General features: G+C 42.5%; 1 protein-coding gene across 5 annotated transcripts in view; it reads left to right on the forward strand.

The window, feature by feature from the left end:
- SLC23A2 (solute carrier family 23 member 2) overlaps positions 1 to 23,322 on the forward strand; it is a 129,781-nt gene that overhangs the window by 63,321 nt on the left and 43,138 nt on the right. For all 5 annotated transcript variants that reach the window (XM_065584452.1, XM_065584451.1, XM_065584450.1 and 2 more), the window contains one exon: positions 8,594 to 8,692. In XM_065584452.1, coding sequence (XP_065440524.1) covers positions 8,594 to 8,692 — 99 coding nt within the window. The remainder of the gene's footprint in view (positions 1 to 8,593; positions 8,693 to 23,322) is intronic.

Here is a 23,322-nt window from a genome sequence, read left to right on the forward strand (position 1 = left end):
CCAAACCGGGTCGAACAACCGAGACATATCACCACATCGTCACGAACCCTGGGGCCAGAGTAACAAGGGAGGAAATAAAAGCAGAAGTAAAAAAAAATGCTGGAGTTGGGGATCATTGAAGAATCCCACAGTCAGTGGTCCAGCCCAATTGTGCTGGTGCCCAAACCTGATGGCACCACAAGATTTTGCAACGACTTCCGGCGACTAAACGTATCCCAGTTCGATGCGTACCCCATACCTCGCATAGATGAACTAGTGGACCGTCTGGGTAATGCCCGTACTTGACTACCCTAGACTTGACAAAGGGGTACTGGCAGATTCCCCTTGCAGAAGACGCAAAGGAAAAGACTGTGTTCTCTACACCAGAGTGTCTTTTTCAATATACTGTCCTCCCCTTTGGACTACATGGGGCCCCAGCTACCTTCCAGCGCCTCATGGACAAGCTATTACGCTCTCATAATAGTTATGCTGCTGCCTACTTGGACGATGTGGTCATTCATACCCCAGACTGGGAAACCCACTTGGAGAAGGTGGAGGCAGTCCTCGATACCTTCAGGCGAGCTGGCCTTACAGCAAACGCTGCCAAGTGCGCTGTAGGGTTTACAGAGGCCAAATATCTTGGCTACATTGTGGGAAAAGGTCTGGTAAAACCCCAAGTGAACAAGTTAGAGGCCATCCAAAATTGTCCCCGACCAAGTCGCAAGAAACAAGTCCGGGCGTTCCTAGGTGTGGTGGGGTATTACCAACGATTTATCTCCCACTTTGCCACAAGGGCAAGCCCCCTGACAGACCTAGTGAAAGCCCGTGGACCTGATCTGGTGAGATGGTCTGACGCAGCAGAGGAAACATTACAGACCTACGGACTGCCCTCTGCAATAACCCCGTACTGATAGCCCCTGATTTCACCAAGGAGTTTATCCTGCAGACGGATGCATCAGAAGTAGGGTTGGAGGCCGTTCTATCACAGATGGTCGGGGAGGAGGAACACCCAATTCTATACCTCAGTCGGAAACTCCTTCCAAGGGAACAAAAATATGCAGTGGTGGAGAGAGAATGCCTCGCTGTAAAATGGGCCATGGAAACATTGCGCTATTACCTGCTCGGGCGCAGATTTGTCCTCGTGACCGACCATGCCCCTCTTCAATGGATGCAGCGGAACAAGGAGAAGAACACAAGAGTGACCAGATGGTTCTTATCCCTCCAACCTTTCCAGTTCCGTGTGCAACACCGAGCAGGTAGCCGTCATGGCAACGCCGATGGCTTTTCACGTGTGCACTGTCTGGCGTCCCAAGCTGCCCAACCCCTTGACGTTGAGCAGGGGGGAGGGATATGTGACAGACCCAGACCAGTGGGGTACAGGAGTCTGGTAGAGGGCAAATATACTGGTCACTGGATGAGTAGTTTTCTGTTCCCTGAGTGACCAGAGCAGGGGCTGCACTAGAGTAATCAGGAACCTGCTAGAACCAGTTAAGGCAGGCAGGCTAATTAGGACACCTGGAGCCAATTAAGAAGAAGCTGCTAGAATCAATTAAGGCAGGCTAATCAGGGCACCAGGGTTTTAAAAAGGAGCTCACTTCAGTTTGTGGTGCGAGTGTGAGGAGCTGGGAGCAAGAGGCGCAAGGAGCTGAGAGTGAGAGGGTGTGCTGCTGGAGGACTGAGGAGCACAAGCGTTATCCGTCACCAAGAGGAAGGTCCTGTGGTGAGAATAAGGAAGGTGTTTGGAAGAGGCCATGGGGAAGTAGCCCAGGGAGTTGTAGCTGTCATGCAGCTGTTACAGGAGGCACTATAGACAGCTGCAGTCCACAGGGCCCTGGGCTGGAACCCAGAGTAGAGAGCGGGCCAGGGTTCCCCCCAAACTTCCCAATTAACCTGGACTGTGGGTTCTCCCAGAGGGGAAGGTCTCTGGGCTGTTCCTCAACCCACATGGTGAATCTCTGAGGCAAGAAAATCCGCCAATAAGCGCAGGACCCACCAAGATAGAGGAGGAATTTTGTCACACTGTGTAATGACAGTAAGGTACATGCACAACTCAAGCAGTTAAAACAACAACCCTGCAAATATTTCAGTTAAAGTATATGCATATGTTTGTGGGACAAAAGGGGTCATGCTATTAGCGTTAGAACATATACACAGGAAGAAGAAAGGTATTCATAGATTACAAGGCCAGAAGGGACCATTGTGATCATCTAGTCTGGCCTCCTGTATTACACCGGCCAGGGAACTTCCTCAAAATAATTCCTAGAGCAGATCTTTTAGAACATGCAGTCTTGATTTAAAAATGGTCAGTGATATAGAATCTCCCATTATTGTGTTAAATTGTTCCAGTGGTTAATTACTCCAATTTGCAGTCTGAATTTGTCCATCTTCAACTTCCAGCCATTGAATCATTCTCTGCTAGATTGAAGAACCCATTATTAAATGTTTGTTCTCCATGTTGGCTGTGTAATAGTCACCCGTTAATCTTCTCTTTTTTAAGATAAATAGATTGAGCTCCTTGAGTCGATCACTATAAGGCATGATTTCTGATCCTTTAATCATTCTCATGGGTATTCTCTGTGAGCTCATCAGTTCATCAACATCCTTCTTGAACGGCAGGCACTGGAATTGGACACTGTATTCCAGCAGTCGTCGCACCAGTGCCAAACAATCACGGCAAGATTCAGTACAAATAGGTTGATTGGGGTAGGAAGTATATGAATGAACTACGGCCATAGCGATAAGAATGTTTTGTCTTATCAAGGCTTGTCTGTCTCAACCTTTCTGCTTTGAGAATCCTTTAAAATATCACTTATATTTCTCATGAGGAAGGGATGAGCAGTGTCCATGAACAGCTGTAGTTTGAATCAATGAAATTTTGAAAGGAGAATATTTGATATGTTACATTTTGTTGGGCACAATTCTTTTTCCCTTTGGTAAAAGATCACCATAGTAACCTAGTACTAGAAAAAAACTATTACTACGTAGCTCTTTGGTCTCCTGTTGCTTATTCACATACACATCACTACTCAATGGTGATCACACATATGTCAGTACATCCAGCATTGTGAAACTCATTTAAAATAGGCCAAAAGTAAAATAAGTAGAGGGTAAGTGACATGAGAATAAGAGCCCTTTGAATATAAACTTGTATACCCTAAGTCCTGTTGTAAATATCACCATGTAGAAAACAGAAGATGGTCTGTGTTGTGTGTGCTTCAAACAAACAAACAAACAAACAGAAAACCCCCATCAATGGTCCTGAGTTATTTTTCACTTGTTTTGTACAGTTTTCATGAAATCCTGTCACAAGACTTGGTGGAATAATCATATTGCAACATACAGACAGTTATGCCAAGAAAAAGTATTTTTCATTTTAGAATCATAAAAGCATCCCTGTTATGGGAGCACCACGTGCTTTTGCTGTTGAAATACTTAGTTTGATTTTTTTTCAGCTGCCATTAATGTTTGTAGTTGCATACTCATGCTTATTCTTCAGAGCTCTTGTGTGGCTCGAAAGCTGCTTCTCTCGCAAAGAAATTGGTTCAATAAAAGATATATATATATACACAATTCGTTTTTATTATCCTAAAATGCCATCTTCCTCCTGTGCCTGTCAACCCAGCCTTCCTTAATGGGGTGATTTTCATGGGTATTTTACTGAGATAGTTTTACTTTAGGGAGGACTACTTAAAATTAGAGGTATTGTGTAAATTTTGATGGGAGTAGCATTTCACCCTATCCTTTACGGATCCCTGATGAGCATCTTCCCCTTATGAACGTTGGGAACAACGTCCTCCCAGCTGAAGAGTAGTGGATGAAGTGTCCTTTAATAAGGTGATGGTACTCCTTAACTAGTGGTATTGTTGAGCATCTGCCAGTCCTCTTCAAATGTGCTGAATGCAATGCCTGCACAGTTCTTCTCACATTGGTTGTCCCATGGAGCCGGAAACTGGAATTGGAAATTGAATCCTCATCTGTCTTCTACTGCAGCGCACCAGCACTATGCCATGAGCAGACTGACTGGTGGATAGAAATTACTCGGTAGTTTTAGTGTGAAACGTGTTTTGGTCCTGACTACACTGTAGAAGCTACCAAATTTTGGGTACTTGGCTAGAATATGATAATCATTCTGCATCCCCCAGCACTCTCCCCTCCCTCCCCCGCACCCAAAAATAACACACTGAGAAATTCCATGGGTTTTGCAGTGTAGACAGGACTGATCTGGACTCTTGTATTGTGCTACAGTCCTGTAGAAGTACAAGTCTGTAGTATAAGTCCAGGCTACACTGCAAGACCAATCCGTATTCTGAGTTGATCGAACTTGTTTGGCAACTTGGTTTCGACACGGTGATCCCCTGATAGGTTTCAGAGTAGCAGCCATGTTAGTCTGTATCCGCAAAAAGAACAGGAGTACTTGTGGCACCTTAGAGACTAACAAATTTATTAGAGCATAAGCTTATGCTCTAATAAATTTGTTAGTCTCTAAGGTGCCACAAGTACTCCTGTTCTTGATCCCCTGATGAGACCTTTAGTTGGAGGAAGTAGGCTGTATTACTCATTTTGTCAATCTCATGCTGTAGCTTAAAAGTTTTTAAAACAAAATGTTTCCATTTGATGCATGACTAAAAACTATGGCAGGCATGGGACCCAGCCACTTCTAAATAAGTAACTCAGTGACAGAAAGGGAAACATGACTCTGTGTGTGGGATGTGGTTTATTTTGTGTGGTACAGTTTCATTTCTTGCTGGTGAACGGTAACATCTCAGTTGCCCTGTTAATAATAAAAGGATGTCTTTTAGTTTTATTTTGTTTTGTTTTTTACAGCCCCATAATGTCTAATGGCTCAAATATGAGAGTGCAGTTCATAAATAATTTGAATTGTGCAAAATACTATTGTGAAAAACTTCTCCTTGCTGTTATAACAGCTGCTTATGAATTTTCAGATACACGGAAATTGAATATGGGAGGATTTGGGGTAGGGGGTGTTTTGTTTTTAAGGTTTTATTTTCCTTTGTCTGTCTCTTTCTCTTCCCCCCCACCCTTCCCTGGGGGGGCGGGGGGGAGAGGGGTTTATTGGGTAGAAGTGGACGTCAGTGTTGAATGCCTGTCTTGTGATGAAAAGGCTTTTTTGAAGAGGAAAGTTTTTTGCAGTATTTTTGAAAGGTCAGGTTCTGAAGTTGCCTGATCTTCTCTAGGAGCTAACTGGATCCCCTCAGCTGAGAATGTTTTATCTCCAGATGTTGTGCACTTCGTTCTGGACTTTGTGAGCTTTGTTGTCCCAGAGAAGTGTAGCTGTCATGGTGGCTCATATATCAAAATTCTGTCTCTAATATACCTGGGACTTGATCAGTTAATATTGCTTAGGACCAAAGCTGTACACTGTCGTTGGAACCTGACTGGAAGCTAGTGAAGGAACTTGAGGATAGGCATGACATACATGTTCACTGCAGCCTAATTCATTGGGAAGGTGAAATCAGAGAACATTTTGAAAAATGGTTAGATCAATAATGTATTGGGAAACATGAACTGCTTAAAAGAATGCATATGGAAATTCATTCAGTATTTTTACCATTTAAGATCTTTAGTGAATTGTGAGATGTTTTGACTGTTACCCAAAATGCATGCTTTTCCCCCCCTGAATGTGTGTGGGTTTGTGGAAGGACGTACAGGGAAAAGACTATAACTAATTGAAAGCAGGAATAGGAATTTCCTTTTTATATTTCTTGATGGCTCTGAGCCTAATCCTGTAGTCTTTACACAGTCTAGACTCTCATTTATTTTTATTTGTGATATACAATGTTTCTAAAATATGGAAGGGCCTGAAATAGTCTGTTGAAGTACTGCAATCAAGAATGCAGACATGGCCAGCTTCATTGTTTACCATTTATAAAATTTTGTAAGACATCAGCTCTCATTGACTTTTGTGGAGTTGTATGTCTGTCTCTCTGTTTTGAGGACAGACACGAGGGTTGTGTTCTGTGTATCTAAAAGAGTGTTGACCAGAGCACAAAAGTCTGTTGCTGCATTCTTTTAGTGGAAATGCTTTTATTTTCAAGTGTGTAAGCATTTCTAAAATAAACTTCATATCTTAAAAATTAGGTCATTTCCAGGCATGGCAAAGAATTGTTCTTTTTATTTATGTAAGTGTTCTAAAAAACTACAAATGGATTCTAACCCAGAATTGGTACAGAAATGAGCTTCCAAATCATTGTTGGTAACAGTTCAGTTATCTGCCAGATAGCCTCTTAACTCTGTGAGAGAGCTCCTTTTTCGTCATTCCTGATTGAATTATGCCTGCTATTTCTAGATAGAGGAAAGGTTAGATTTTTCAGTACTCGGTAATATTTGCTCACTGGTGGAAAATGTTAACGTGAATGTTAAGATCTTTGTGACTTCTAACCTAGTTAATTTTCAACTAAAATATCAAGTTCTCATAGTTCAAAGTAGCTATAAAATGGTATTGGATCACTTCTGTTTTGCCAATGCACAAACTGATATTAATAACTTTCTGATGCAGTTTTTAGGTGAACTAGCAAACTGAATGCACTAGGTTATTGACACCTTCGTTGTTGTTGTGTGTGTTTTTTTTTTTTTGCCTTTGATTTGTCCGTGAAGGTTTACAACTGGTAGAAAATGGAGGTAAAATGTATACCTTGCAAAATAACGTCTTGGTTCTCAGAATTGTTAGAGAAAAAGAGAATCATGTATTAAATCACTGTCCATATTTGAACATGTGCTGTATTTTTAAGGATGGGTTTTTGCTTTCAGGATGAGTCTTGTATCCAAGGCGTGATGGATAAGAAGAACCCCAAAATCTGTCTATACTAATGGACCTGAGAACTTGCTGTTACTCCATATTAAATGCAATCTAAAGGCATAGAGTAGCAGATGATCAGCTTTTACTCTGGAGGAAAGAACAAATCTAAAATGAATCAACTGATAAATGAAGGTCTTTCAGAAATGAGCAGAAAGTGGAGGGAGAGGCATGGTCAATCAAAGGGAGCCCTTCTCTGCAAAATATGTGCATAGATAAGCAAATAAATTATGGGGCTATAATTCCTCGAGATGTTATGGTGCTGACACAGATGGCAAGAGTGACGCAGAGACCAATTTATGCCTGTTCTAGTAGTATTGCTGTTACCTTTCTCCCACTTCCTTGTGTTACTTAGTTCCTCTCTCCTCCTCCTCCTGTAGTCTTCATTCACTGCCTGAATGGCTTTAGCTTACTGCTCTTGTGGCCTTAATAGGTTTATTTTGTAATTTGCAGATGTGACTTCACGCCCATGCACTGGGTCAATCTTTTGGAGTGGGGGGGGGTTATGGGCAGCTGATTGTGGAACTGAAAAATGCAATTCATGTTGTGTATAATGTATTCCAGGATATAAAAGAAGATGGTGGTAAGGATCAGAATCTCAATTGATTATAATACACAGTTAAGCATATTCTTATGTTAAATGCCTATTAAAAAGACCAGTGATCCATATTATTTAGATAATTGGTATTTATCTCATGGTCCAAAGTCAGAAATTATATAGCAGAATGAAATACTTTGCATCACACTTGTGATTTATTACAGGCACTTAGGAGGGGGAGTACTCTGCTAGAAAAGTCAAATTAAAAAATGCTTAGCATTTGCTTTTACGCTGTCAAATAGGCAATCTAAATGAGAGGTGTGGAGTTAAGAAAAACTCATGACATTGATTTCATGGTGTTGTATTAAAATGCTTCAGTAATGAAAGTACATCTAATTTCCACAGAATTTTACTGTGCTCACGCTGAAAGAATTTGAGAGCATGACAAAATCTTCCCCTTTCCCTTACTTGGGAAACAAGGTGAAGATTAAAGCCAGAAATTCCCCATTTTCATCTAAGTGCCATTAAAAACACAAGCAAAAGAGACAGTTGCTTATTCATTATCACAAACCATGCTTTTGTTTATTAAAGAAACAAGAATACTGTGTTGCGTTTAATCAACTATACATATATAATTAAAAAAAAATCTTCTCAGCAAGATGTCTGGAAATGTGACCTTTACTTTATGAACTGCTATAGAATGTGGCAGTGGCTCTCAACCTTTCCAGGCTACTGTACCCCTTTCAGGACTCGGAATCTGATTTGGCTTGCATACCCCCAAGTTTCACCTCACTTAAAAACTACTTGCTTACAAAATCAGACATAAAAAAATACAAAAATGTCACAGCACACTAGTACTGACAGATTGCTTGCTTTCTCATTTTTACCATATAATTCTGGAATAAATCAATCCGTGCATAGTATATAGAGCAATATAAACAAGTCATTGTCTGTATGAAATTTTTGTTTGTTCTGACTTTGCTAGTGATTCTTTATGTAGCCTGTTGTAAAACTAGGCAAATATCGAGATGAGTTGATGTACCCGCTGGAAGACCTCTGTGTACCCCCACAGGTACACGTACCCCTGGTTGAGAACCACTGGAATATGGCCACTAGAACACTTGAATATATTCTTAAGGAGCTACAGTGAGAGAGCTTCTTGTTACATACTTTTTAATGTTTTTTAGAGACAGTTGACATCAAATAGGGTGTCACAAGCTGTGTAGTTAAGTAAGTTACGATGTATGTGGATTTTTTTGTAGGTTGTCATAAGTGGTGGAGCGACATCGAGTGGTGATCAGGACACAGAGGACACAGAGCTGATGGCAATCTATACCACAGAAAATGGCATAGCAGAAAAGGTATAATTTTTTGTTAAATACTTTGTAAAACTCATTTTAATATAAAATAACTTACTCTTGCTTCATCCTAGGGCCTGGGCATTCTTTCTAATTAATTTAAATTCATTGTCTACCTTCTCTACTTCCACAAAATACACTGACTTACAGCCCCAATTCTTGGTTCACTGAGGTATTTACCTTCCTTATGACTGCAGGGTCAGGTCCTTGGTTATAGAGCTCAAGGAGCGACACAGCAATTAGGTTGGGAGTTAAAGCACACAAACAATTTCTTTAATTCTTAATATGCTGCTTTTTTGCATTTCTGAACTCCATCTGGCCTTTTACACATCCTCATATGCTGCCACACTCTGTCGAACTTGCTTCTGCTGAAGACATCTAGAAGTATTAAAATGTATCAACTTAGGGCTAGTCTACGCTGTGTGGTCACGGTAGAACTCTGGGAGAGAGCTCCTCCAGTGCTCTAAAAAAGCCACCTCTACAAGGGGCCTAACTACCAGCGCTGGTGCACTGTCTACACTAGTACGTTACAGCGCTGAAACCTGCAGCGCTCAGGGGTGTGTTTTTTCACACCTCTGAGCGAGAAAGTTGCAGCACTGTAAAGTGCCAGTGTAGACAAGCCCGTAAAGGAAAGAACAAAGGACCACGGGCTCAACCCCTCTGTAAATCCCTTCAGTGAGTTCCTATGTGTCATGAGATTGCAAGATCTCCTCCTCCCACCATCAGTCTACACAGCAGCCTCATAACTATTCCTTTTAGATCTCTCTAAAGCTAACTTTCTGCAAACTAAACCCTGCCAATTCCAATGCATTTAGATCCCCCCAGTAGCACTCTATAATTTTGATCAGATGGGTAGTTTTAATCTTAAAATGTCCATAATAACAAGGTAAATGATGTTTCTAAATATTGATTCAATCACTCTGACTTTGAAATTTTCAACAAGAACTTTCTCACTTCCCTTTTAGAAGGCAGAATTAATGAGAATTACAGGAAAAAAGCCTGCCAGCAGGTGTTCTGGCATTAAGACTGTAGTGATTTTTGTGCCCTTTGTCTTGTTTCTCACATACTCAAGTTTCTAATCCTTCCGAATACGAGGGTATTTTTTTGTTCTTTACTGAAAGCATTGTGAACCCATAAATACACCCATAAATGTTCTCCTTGGATATTGGTAGTGGCATATTAACTATTCAAAGAGACTCTGTTAAGGCAACTAGGCCTAAAATTAAATCAGTCAGCTTGGTTTTGATTTCGTAGCATTTATCATAGAATCATGGAACTGGAAAGGACCTCGAGAGGTCATCTAGTCCAGTCCCCTGCACTCAAGGCAGGACTAAGTATTATCTAGACCATCCCTGACAGGTGTTCGTCCAACCTGCTCTTAAAAATCCCCAATGATGAAGATTCCACAACCTCCCTAGGCAATTTATTCCAGTGCTTAACCACCCTGACAGTTAGGAAGTTTTTCCTAATGTCCAACCTAAACCGCCCTTGCTGCAATTTAAGCCCATTGCTGCTTGTCCTATCCTCAGAGGTTAAGAAGAACAATTTTTCTCCCTCCTCCTTGTAACAACCTTTTATGTACTTGAAAACTGTTATCATGCCCCCTCTCAGTCTTCTCTTCTCCAGACTAAACAAACCCAATTTTTTCAATTTTCCCTCATAGGTCATGTTTTCTAGACCTTTAATCATTTTTGTTGCTCTTCTCTGGACTCTCTCCAGTTTGTCCACATCTTTCTTGAAATGCGGTGCCCAGAACTGGACACAATACTCCAGTTGAGGCCTAATCAGAGTGGAGTAGAGCGGAAGAATTACTTCTCATGTCTTGCTTACAATACTCCTGCTAATACATCCCAGAATGATGTTTGCTTTTTTTGCAACAGTGTTACATTGTTGACTCTCATTTAGCTTGTGATCCACTATGACCCCCAGATCCCTTTCTGCAGTACTCCTTCCTAGGAAGTCATTTCCCATTTTGTATGTGTGCAACTGATTATTCTTTCCTAAGTGGAATACTTTGCATTTGTCCTGATTGAATTTCATCCTATTTACTTCAGACCATTTCTCCAGTTTGTCCAGATCATTTTTAATTTTAATCCTATCTTCCAATGCACTTGCAACCCTCCCTGCCTCCCCCAAACTTGGTATCGTCCGCAAACTTTATAAGTGTACTCTCCATACCATTATCTAAATTATTGATGAAGATATTGAACAGAACCGGACCTAGAACCAATCCCTGCAGGACCCGACTCGTTATGCCCTTTCAGCATAACTCTGAACCACTGATAACTACTCTCTGGGAACGATTTTCCAACCAGTTATGCACCTACCTTATAGTAGCACCATCTAGGTTGTATCGACATTGCAAGATAACACAGATAGAAAAAGAGCTAATAGGGTAGGGCAGTGATGCAAACAGGCAGAATATACAAGAATGCAAAAGAATCTTAGCTCTTCTGGTGCATAGGCAGTAAGATTCTTGTATATTGGTCTGCATGGGCAAAACAAGTGGTTTAGCTGAGTTAGCTCTGCTGAGTTATGCAAACAAAAATGTTGCCCCAGTTTAACTTATATGTTAAACCAGTTTAAGTTAAAACAGTGGAAACCCGTGTTGACATGCTTCTGATTAAGAATAGTTTATTTTGGTTAGCTTTAACACCTTTCTAATCAACTTAAATTAAATTGAAATCAACTTGGTTTATCCAAATCACAGTGACCACACAGCCTTTTGTTCCAGTTTAACTAAGGGCATAGTTGCATCTCTCAAGGATGTGAAAAATCCACACCCCTGAGAGATGTAGCTATAAGGACCTTATCCCTGGTTTAGACAGTGCTAAGTTGATGGAAGAATTTTTCTGTAAACCTAGCAAATGTCTCCCGTCGAAGGGGATTACCTGTGCCACAGAGAAGCACTGCAGTGGCGCAGCTGGGTTGCTCTAGTCTTTTCAGGGTAGACATACCCCAAAGCTGCTTAATATCCCACCTTTAATTTAAGCTTTCTCATGGTGAGGAAGCCGTAGGTTAACTAAACTGAAAACCCTTCAGTGCCCACATAAGCATAGTTTAATACCTTTAAGATTGTCAGCACAGGCGCAACACAGCTGACTCAAACAATCTTAAAGGTGATAAACTATACCTGTACGGGCATTGAGGGGGGATTTAAGTCAAATTAAGCTGATTAGATTGAAAGGCACATCTCTTCTTTGCCCATGTAGACCGATCCTCTGAGATACCTGCTGGCTCACAAGAATGGACCAGTCAGAGCAAGAAGAGGTGATGCCTTTGGAGTAGTCTAGTGTCACTTATATGCAGCCGTTCTGGGTTGTAAGTGTGTGTTGCGAGTTGGGGTTTCCATCTGTTGCATTTGGCTGCTTTTAGATTTTTTTTTGAATGGTGAGGACAGATTTTTTTTTTTTTTTTTTTTTTTTAAATGTAATGTGCTCTCATGCTATGTCAAATACATGGCATATATTTGTCCATGTCATGCCTGAAACCTTTCAGAAACAGGCAGGCATGAAATGATAAAGGTTCATCATTTCTGCCTTCCATGTGTCTGTTTCTTCCTCTGTCCAAATTAGCTCTTTACCTTTTACAATGCAATTTTGTTTTATTGTTGATGGTTACATTGAACTCAAGAGGCTGGGTAAGCTCTGCTAATTGCTCTGTTAGCCCACCACTCTTGTATTGCTAAAATCATGTAGAATTTGGGTCCTGGTTCAAGTTGGGGCTCGTTTTAATCAACTTTAAAAAAAATCTGACAAAATAGCCACTACTAGACATAGCACCTTTTTGGTGCAAGAAGTAAGTTATGGTTTTTTATTTTTTTTCCTCACACTTGTCCTTTATAAGAGATGCTCTGCTGTTCCAACTCCTGATTTCAGCACCTCTCTGGATTGGGCCCATGAATTTTGAAGTCAGCTTCAAAGAGACAGTTTGGTGGCGATACATGCACTGCTTTTGTCAGTCTTTGTGCACATTTAATTATTCACAGTCTTTGCAGATTTTCTAATCTGGCATCTTTATCGTCCAATTTTCCTTTTAAGAAATACGTATTTCTAATAGGGATGAAATAGATCTTTCGTTTTTTGACTGGTGGAAAATATCTCACAAAAGTCTTGAATCAGATAGTGCAGGAAGCTGCTTGCTCTGTTACAGTAAAAACATAATAGATTAGGTGGTGGCAAACATGAGCTATGTCTTTTTCCTCCTTTAACGAAAAGGACTACACAAAGTTATCTGTAGGTTGTCACATCTCATCCCTTGAAACTGATTCACTGTTTATGGGGGAGATTTTCAAAGGCACAAAGGGGAGTTAGGAACCCAAGTCCCTGTGACTTTCAGTGAGAGTTGAGTGCGTAACTGCCTTTTGTGCCTTTGAAAATCTCTCCTTAAACCTGCCCGCAGGGCTACTTGAAAGAATTAAGGATTTCTTAATCCTAGAGGGTGGAGCAGGGGAGGGCTTTAATCTATTCCATCAGCCTTATTCATGCTGATAAATAGAACTATAAGTGTCAGTAGTCATTATGGGATTACTCTTCAGTCGTGTTGTATTCCTGTTAAACAAGTGGGCTTTCTATATTGAAACAAACGTTGACTTTCACAGATTTTGTGAAACTAAAGAAATCTTGATTAATGTATTTCCCCTAGTACTGTTGGTGTTAAGCCATATAAGTGACATCTTTGTGCTGAGTGTTAATACGCCAAGGACTGGAGAACTTCTTCAAGGAAAATCTTGTTTGGGGCTTGAACCCCAAATGCCATTAGACCTTTGATTGTCAGAAGTTGGGACTGGATGATGGGGGATAGATCACTCAATAATTGCCTGTTCTGATCATTCTCTCTGAAGCATCTGGCATTGGCCACTGTCAAAAGACAGGATATTGGTGTCGTTGGACTATTGGTCTGACCCAGTATGTCCTTTCTTATGTTCTTATAACCTTCCCTTTTGTAATGTAGACTCTGTAGCCTGAAATGTTTCAAGTGAAACAATATGGAATAGTTATTGATCTGGTGACCAAATTACCAGAACTTTTTAAAAATGACTGTTAAAAATATCTGATTTGAAGGTAGCTTTAGTTATAATCATATATTTATATTAGGTTTTTATAGAGATCTGTAGAATCCAGTTCTGCTGTTCATCTTTAAAATTTAGACTAAAAATAGGCAATGTTAAAACAGGCATCACAGTCTTAATTTGTCAGTGTGTTTTGCTTTGAAATGATCTGTCTAATACTAACATAAGAATGGCCGTACTGGGTCAGACCAAAGGTCCATCTAGCCCAGTATCCTGTCTACTGACAGTGGCCATTGCCAGGTACCCCAGAGGGAGTGACCTAACAGGTAATGATCAAGTTATGTCTCTCCTGCCATCCATCTCCACCCTCTGACAGACAGAGGCTAGGGACACCATTCCTTACCCATCCTGGCTAATAACATTAATGGACTTAACCTCTGTGAATTTATCCAATTCTCTTTTAAACGCTGTTATATGCCTAGCCTTCACAACCTCCTCAGGCAAGGAGTTCCACAGGTTGACTGTGCACTGTGTGAAGAAGAACTTCCTTTTATTTGTTTTAAACCTGCTGCCCATTAATTTCATTTGGTGGCCCCTAGTTCTTGTATTAAGGAAAAGTTATTTACTTATTCCCATATCTACTTTCTCCACATCACTCATGATTTTATATACCTCCATCATATCTCCCCTTAGGGCTTGTCTATACTTACGCGCTGGTTCGGCGGCAGGCAATCGAACTTCTGGGTTCGATTTATCGCGTCTTGTCTGGACGCGATAAATCGAACTCAGAAGTGCTCCCCGTCGACTCCGGTAATCCTGCTCACCGTGAGGAGTACGCGGAGTCCACGGGGGAGCCTGCCTGCCGGGTCTGGACCGCAATAAGTTCGAACTAAGGGTATGTCTACACTACGGGATTAATCCGAATTTAGATCATTCGGATTTGAAAAACAGGTTGTATAAAGTCGAAATGAATGCGGCCACACTAAGCACATTAATTCGGTGGTGTGCGTCCAAGTACCGGGGCTAGCGTCGATTTCTGCACGGTTGCACTGTGGGTAGCAATTCCATAGCTATCCCATAGTTCCCGCAGTCTCCCGCGCCCATTGGGATTGTGGGTTAAGATCCCAGTGCCTGATGGGACAAAAAACATCGTCGCAGGTGGTTCTGGGTACAGCCTCACCTCCTCCCTCCCTCCCTCCCTGCATGAAAGCAACGGACGGCAGACAACCATTTTCGCGCCTTTTTTCCTGGGTGGGTGAACACTGCAGACTCCATACCACGGCAAGCATGGAGCCCGCTGAGCTCAAGACAGCATTCATGAATATTGTAAACACCTCGCGCGTTCTCGTGGAGTTTATGCTCAGCCAGGACCAGAAAAACGAGGCGAGGAGGCAGCGGCGGCGGCAGCGCAGCAACAAGCATGATGAGGACATGGACATGGACACGGATACAGAATTATGTGAAACCACGGGCCCCGGTGCTTTGGAGATCATGTTGTTAATGGGGCAGATTCTATCCATGGAACGCCGATTCTGGGCAAGGGAAACAAGCACAGACTGGTGGGACCGCATAGTGTTGCAGGTCTGGGACGATTCCCAGTGGCTGCGGAACTTTCGCATGCGTAAGGGCACTTTCATGGAACTTTGTGACTTGCTGTCCCCTGCCCTGAAACGCCAGAATACCAAGATGAGAGCAGCCCTCACAGTTGAGAAGCGCGTGGCGATAGCCCTGTGGAAGCTTGCAACGCCAGACAGCTACCGGTCAGTCGGGAATCAATTTGGAGTGGGCAAATCTACTGTGGGGGCTGCTGTGATGCAAGTAGCCAAAGCAATCACTCAGGTGCTGCTACGAAAGTTTGACTCTGGGAAATGTGCAGGCTATAGTGGATGGTTTTGCTGCAATGGGATTCCCTAACTGTGGTGGGGCAATAGACGGAACCCATATCCCTATCTTGGCACCGGAGCACCAAGCCACCGAGTACATAAACCGCAAGGGGTACTTTTCAATGGTGCTGCAAGCACTTGTGGATCACAAGGGACGTTTCACCAACATCAACGCGGGCTGGGCGGGAAGGGTTCATGACGCTCGCGTCTTCAGGAACACTACTCTGTTTAAAGGGCTGCAGCAAGGGACTTACTTTCCGGACCAGAAAATAACCGTTGGGGATGTTGAAATGCCCATAGTTATTCTTGGGGACCCAGCCTACCCCTTAATGCCATGGCTTATGAAGCCATACACAGGCAGCCTGGACAGGAGTCAGGAGCTGTTTAACTACAGGCTGAGCAAGTGCAGAATGGTGGTAGAATGTGCATTTGGCCGTTTAAAAGGTCGCTGGAGATCATTATTGACTCGCTCTGACCTCAGCCAAAGAAATCTCCCCATTGTTATTTCTGCTTGCTGTGTGCTCCACAATCTCTGTGAAAGTAAGGGGGAGACCTTTATGGCGGGGTGGGAGGCTGAGGCAAATCGCCTGGCTGCTGATTACGCGCAGCCAGACACCAGGGCGATTAGAAGAGCACACCATGAAGCGCTGTGCATCAGAGAAGCTTTAAAAACCAGTTTCATGGCTGGCCAGGCTACAGTGTGAAATATCTGTTTGTTTCTCCTTCATGAAAACCCGCCCCCTTTATTGACTGATTTTCTGTAAGGAACCCACCCTGCCCCTTCCCCCAGCTTTCTTTCAAACCAAATAAAGTCACTATCATTTAAAAATCATTTATTCTTTATTAATAGATTAGAAAAAGAGGGAGGGAACCCGGGTGGTATTTGGGAGGAGGATTGCTGGGAAGGAAAAAGCCACAAAGAAAAGGTTAAAAAAATGACAGCCTTTTGCTTGGGCTGTCTACTGGGGTGGAATGGGAAGGTGTACGGAGCCTCCCCCCCCGCGTTCTTACACGTCTGGGCGAGGAGGATACGGAACATGGGGAGGGTGGAGGGTGGAACAGGGGCTGAAGCGGCAGTCTGTTTTCCAGCAGCCGTTCCTGAACCTCCACCAGACGCCGGAGCAGCCCCAGCGTTGCATCCTTCATCCTCTGGTCTTCCTGCCGCCACCTCTCATCTCGAGCATCTCTCCTCTCCTCACGTTAGTCCCTCCTCTCCTCACGTTGGTCCCTCCTGTCCTCACGTTCACTGACTTCTTTCCTATACTTTGAAACTGTTTCCTTCCACTCATTCAGATGAGCTCTGTCACTGCGGCTGGATTCCATAATTTCCGAAAACATCTCGTCTCGCGTTCTCTTCTTACGACGCCTTATCTGTGATAACCTTCGGGATGGAGGAGGGAGGCTTGAGGAATTTGCAACTGCTGTAGGGAGGGGAAAAAAGAGAGAATTGTTTTAAAAGCTACATTTTGCAGAACAATGCTTATACTCTTTCACGGTGACCAACACTGTTCACATTACATAGCACATGTGATTTCTGTGCAAGGTCGCATTTTGCCTCTTAATGCTGAGTGCCTGTGGCTTTGCTGCTAGAGATCACAGGTCTGGGCAACAGAATTCGGCTTGCATGCGGCCATGGTAAGCTTCTGCGCCCTCCTTTCCCACATACCAAGCATAGCTTGTAGAGTGCTGCAGAAGCCTGGCCAATCTCAGCCAGTTGGGGGGGGGGGCAGTGTGGGGGGGCTTGTCTGGGCCCCTTCAGGCAAGTAGAGTGCTGCGGTTTTTCTGTTAACATTCAGCAGCACCAGAAAACAAACTAACCCCCCCCCCCCCTCGCCATGAATTCTCTGGGATGATCGCTGTACCCCTCCCCCCCACCGCGTGGCTGGTATCAGGGAAGATCCCTGCAGGCACCAAACTAACCCTCCCCCCCCCCCCCCCCGCCGCTGCCCCCCTCCCGCCATGAATTCTCTGGGATGATCACGGTACCCCTCCCCCCACCGCATGGCTGGTAACAGGGAAGATCCCTGCTAGCCAAACGCGAAAAACTCAGGGCCAATTTCCCATCTGCGCTTGGCTAACTGCAGGGAAGGATTTATTTTCCGCCACAGGCAAACAGCCCAGTAGGAACGGCCACCTCTGTCCCCTTAATTAAGTTCCCGTATTTCAACCAGATTACCAGGAGTGATATCACTCTCCTGAGGATTACACAACAAGATAAAGAACGGATGTTGCTTGAATGCCAGCAAAATACGCTGCCAGGCTTTGTCAGGCAATGATACCAGATTACTTGCTGCAAGCATGGTGTGGTCAAGTGTCCTACCATGGAGGAGGGAATAAGGATGCACTGCCCAGAAACCTTCTGGCAAGGCTTTCGGAGTACCTCCAGGAGAGCTTCATGGAGATGTCCCTGGAGGATTTCCGCTCCATCCCCATACACGTTAACAGACTTTTCCAGTAGCTACAGACTTTTCCAGTAGCTGAACTGACCGCGAATGCAAAGTCAGGCAAAGTAATCATTAAAAACCGTTTGCTTTTAAAACAAGTTTTATATTTAAAAAGGTAAACTCACCTGAGGTCCCTTCCATGGGGTCAGAGTCTTGGGTACTGGCTTGGGAGGCTTGGGAGGGTCCTTCAGTCAGGGTGATAAAAAGATCCTGGCTGTTGGGGAGAATGGAGTGCTGTGTGCTCTCTGCAAGCTCATCCTCATCCTCATCCTCCTCCTCTCCCCCATCGGCAGAATCCTCAGGCGTCGCTGATGAGACTATCCCCGACCCAGAATCCACGAACACAGGTGGGGTAGTGGTGGCAGCCCCCCCTAGAATTGCATGCAGCTCGGCGTAGAAGCGGCATGTCCGCGGCTCTGACCCGGAGCGACCGTTTGCCTCCTTTGTTTTTTGATAGGCTTGTCTGAGCTCCTTGACTTTCACACGGCACTGCTCAGAGTCCCTATTGTGGCCTCTCTCCATCATGCCCTTGGAGATTTTTTCAAAAGTTTTTGCATTTCGTCTTTTAGAACGAAGTTCTGCAAGCACTGAATCCTCTCCCCATACAGCGATCAGATCCAGTACCTCCCTCACGGTCCATGCTGGTGCTCTTTTTCGATTATCAGCCTGCATGGTTACCTGTGCTGATGAGCTATCTGTGGTCACCTGTGCTCTCCACGCTGGGCAAACAGGAAATGAAATTCAAATGTTCGCGGGGCTTTTCCTGTCTACCTGGCCAGTGCATCCGAGTTCAGATTGCTGTCCAGAGCGGTCACAATGATGCACTGTGGGATAGCTCCCGGAGGCCAATACCATCGAATTGCGGCCACACTAACCCTAATTCGAATTGCTAAAATCGATTTTGGCACTACTCCGCTCGTCGGGGTGGAGTACAGAAATCGATTTAAAGGGCCATTTACATCGAATTAAATAGCGTCGTTGTGTGGACGGTTGCAGGGTTAATTCGAATTAAAGCTGATAAATCCGAATTAAAGTCGTAGTGTAGACCAGGCCTCAGGTACGTCGACTTCAGCTACGTTATTCACGTAGCTGAAGTTGCGTACCTTAGTTCGATTTGGGGGTTTAGTGTAGACCAAGCCCAAGTCTCCTCATTTCCATACTAATACTAAAATCACATACTTTATGGAAAGGTGTTTGTTAAATCATAGGACATAATTGAGATTTTGGAAGAGCTGCATAGATTCTTTTCTTTATTAATATTTGGTTAGTTCCTTGACTATCTGAAAGGTTTTTAGCTGTAACTTTGGAAGGCTAATAATATACCAGCATCATTTTGGATTATATTTTGTTTAACAAGAACATTAGATAAATATCTGAAACAAAGTCCACAATATATCAACTTGTCTAGATGCAGAAAACTTTTTATTCCAGAGTCCAACTGCGAACACTAAGCTTACTCAGAGAGCCATAAAGATTATTTCTCTGTTTCTAATATAATATTTTAACTGGCAAAACTCCAGTTTTCATTATGGTACTGCAAAGATTAACTTTGGCAACTGGTGAGTTGTAAATTTTATCTGATGCTAGTATTGCACCACGGGGATTGGGTCACATCAAGGCAAAGCTTGCATGTGGTAGCAATAATCTGATAAAGACTCTTTAATATGCAAAATTTATTATGGTAAAATCACCGTTGTATATTGGTCTTCAGATTTGAAAGCATGCATTTGCTGACTAATTTTTCTGCCTAAATTGTATTTTTATCTGTTTTCTACTGATTTCTTAACTCCTCATCTAGTTCTAGGACAATTTAGCCAGCTACATGCCAGTGTAACTCAGATTACGTTACACTGAAGAAAAACATCCATTCATTGCTTCAACACACTAAGTACTCAGTTCTGGGTACTTCTTTTTCTGTCTCTCTTTTTTTTTTAAACTGTACGTGAACAAGATTGTAAATCGTGCATAATATAATTTGCCCTATATAGATAGTGAACTTATCAGCTCTGCTTGATTTAGGAACTTGGTAGAGGCGAAAGGAGATGACTTTATCCATTAGCCATCTAGTGTGGGAGATAATGGTTGACACTGTAATTTCCTTTATGTAAACATATCTCTTCTGTTTATCAATCACCCTTAACAACAAGGTATCAATCATGTTTCTTTTTTTTGTTATTCTATTTCTCATAAAATATCACTCATCAAAGACCAAACAAGACTTAAAGAAAAAAGTTCAAAGTGAAGATAACTAAAATTTGTATAATCTGTGGCGAGTAAATATGCACACTAACATGTATAAGTCTGTAAACCATGAATGCTAAATTACCTGGCACCTGTTAGTCCCAATATTAGGCCTGCTAGCCGGAGTGAAAATAGCTGCACTGCCCTATGGCTCCAATTTAAAGAAATAAACACTTGTGCACTGCTTGTTGCATAATTGATTTAATTGTAAAGTGTTGTCAGTTAGCTCATCATATAACACTTTTAAAAATGTATCTTGAATTATGTCTCTTACATTTTTATCGTCTTTCACTTCTGGCTTCCCTCCACTTCTTTATTTTTTCCCCTTTATTAGATCATGGTGTAAGTCTGTCAGTTATTTTTGGTGTCTTTCTCCCTTTGCTTCCATTATTTCCCTTTTGCTTTGTTCCCTTACTCTGTGTGGTTTTCTCAGATCTATATATGTCTCACTTCTCCAGCCCCTCAAAAAATTGTTTCAGTAATCTGTTTATTTTCCAGTCTATTCCATCACGCTCATTCACGCAAATCCACTAACTTGGTCACACACTCACTCCCATCAAATACCTCATGTCACATTCCAGGGTGCAATCCAGACCAGTGAGGGGTTGTCACCATTTGCCCTGCAACTTTGGGTGCCTCACAATGTTTTGATGATGTAGCTCCCAACCTGGGCCGCTCACAAACAGCCTTCCAACATGCAGGTCACACCCTAAGGGCTGGACAGTGCAGACACAATTTTTTGAAAAAATACAGGCCTAGGAGTGTGATGGGGTTATCCTGCAAGTATAGGATCTGAGGCTGGTGGAAGCCAGACTGTGGTTGGTGTGTTGCTGACAGACTGCTGGGCTCAGAGCTGCTGGATGTGTTTGTTTGAATATTTTCTATTTCTAAATATATTTTCAGGCTTTTAATCTCTTTTGTTATAGATGGGTGTGTTGTAAACTTGTGTTTGGGTGGGCCAATAAATAACGCCAATAATAATAAATAATGGCCAGGTAGGACAGTGGGCCAATAAATAACGCTTTTATCTTAAAAAATTTCCCACCATCACTGTAGAGCTGGTGCAATTTCACCTGTCTTGTGAAGGCCAGTGGGGAGTGTTTCTGGGTAGTATGGTGCTAATGCAGCTGTGGGAAGTTATTGGAAGCTCCTCAACATAGCTGCAGACCAAGAGAAGAGGCCAAAGGGCAAGGACTAATGAAGGCACATCAGCTTGCCCAGATTATGGCCAGGACTTTGCATGAAATCTAGTACCTAATGTTGAGGCATTCTGAACATGTGAAGGCAAAAATGTCACTTCAGCACACTGTCATAGGCAGCTTGTCAAGGTCAGGCCACTCAGTTAGTCTTTGGAAGGACTTGACCTTGGAAAGTTATCCATGACACACAGTATATTGAGGTGTTCTGTTGGATAAGGGGGCAAATGATAATTTTGCCTTCAGGAGTGTAGGGCAACTGTCCATCGTTTTTAATTTGTGCTCCTAGATGGATGGCTTTACCAAAATAACTCTGGCATTGTTCACAAGGAAACAATTTCTCTCTATTGGTATTAGACTTAGCTTTTATTTAACAGGGTGGCGGTGTTTCCTTCTTGACCCTTTTTAGTCAGTATGTTGATGACTTAGCCAAAAAATTAATTAAAATACTAAATCCCCTATTATAAACAAAATCCTCAGCAAGTACATATACTAATCTCAGAGCAAAAGGAAGGATGAGGAGAAATGTATACAGGCACAAAAACACTCTTAAGAAGTTGAGCAGAACTTTATTGCAACGAGACTGAAACCATCACAGAAATTTCTCTTGAAGTATACTTAACTTCCCGGGAGAGGGCTCTTCTTTTCCGACAGACTGTCACAGTCTCAATTTGTCCTAAGCCCTCTTTAGATTGGGCTTTTCTGGTTGTCCAGCTGTGCAACCTAATGAATAAGAAAAGTCCCCATGTCACATAAAGGTGCCATCGGGTCTCCCCACATTTTCACTAACTTCTGCATCTCCCTTTCTCTCTCTCTCTCTTTTTTTTTTTTTTTTTTTTTTCCGGTGGTAGCTTTCCTTTCCCCACTGATGCTCTTCACTCAGCTTCATCTTCACTGACACAAAGCAAGATATCAAACATGCTGTAGTTAGCTTGCTGTATAATCCTGAGTGGAGGCAGAAGGCACTTAGTGTCTACCATGAAAGTGGCTAGGTGAGGTCAGTGCTATGTACCTCCTGCCCATGGTTAACCTCACCTAATTTACTCTCATAAAAATAAATTGATTTTTCCCCATTCTGTTTTTAGTTATCCTTTGGTAAAAGCATACCCTTAGTGCTGCTGCTGGTCTGCCAGATGGGAGCCACGCTGAACAGCTTCCTCTCAGTGATCATTTAGGAGCTATCCCTCTTATTTCAATCATTCCTTCAACAAAACACTGAATTTAACATTTTGAGTAGGCTTCTAGGATATGAATATCGCTGTACTCCGCAGAGGAAAAATCTCAATGTCCCCATTCTTCCCCAGCCCTATATGTAACTTATCTGAGTATGGATGTGTAGCCCAGGCAGTTGTATTTGTTTTGCTAACAAAATCAGTGCAGTGTGAAAAAGAAATGTCATGGGTCAGTTGATTTCCATGACGCTTTGGATAATAAACTAAATTGGGATCATGTAAGAATTCTACGTGGATTTATCTCAATGAAAGGGAAGGGGAGTCTGGGAAAGTTATCAGTTTTGCGTAAAGCTTCTTCATGTGAATTTGTTCTGAGTGTGGATTAGACCAGAACAGTAGTTATATAAGTTATCATTCAGGGTTTAAAATGATAAAATCAAATCCTCCCTCCTGCTCAAATGTTCTTGGCACTAAAAGACATGTAGGTATTTTGATCTCAGTTTTAATTCCCCAGTTTTGAAATGAAGCCATTAAAATTGTATTTAAAATATTTTACCCTAGAAAATACGATAGTGATTCTGAAATTATTGCATACTATCTAGGGAGGCTGGAAGGTACTACCATACACGTAGCTGCTTTTCTAGCATGCTCTCTCCTAATTAGGGTGTATTAATGTGCAGAGGCCA

Source organism: Chrysemys picta, chromosome 2 (assembly GCF_011386835.1).
Source record: "Chrysemys picta bellii isolate R12L10 chromosome 2, ASM1138683v2, whole genome shotgun sequence".
In the NCBI taxonomy this organism is placed as follows: domain Eukaryota; kingdom Metazoa; phylum Chordata; order Testudines; family Emydidae; genus Chrysemys; species Chrysemys picta.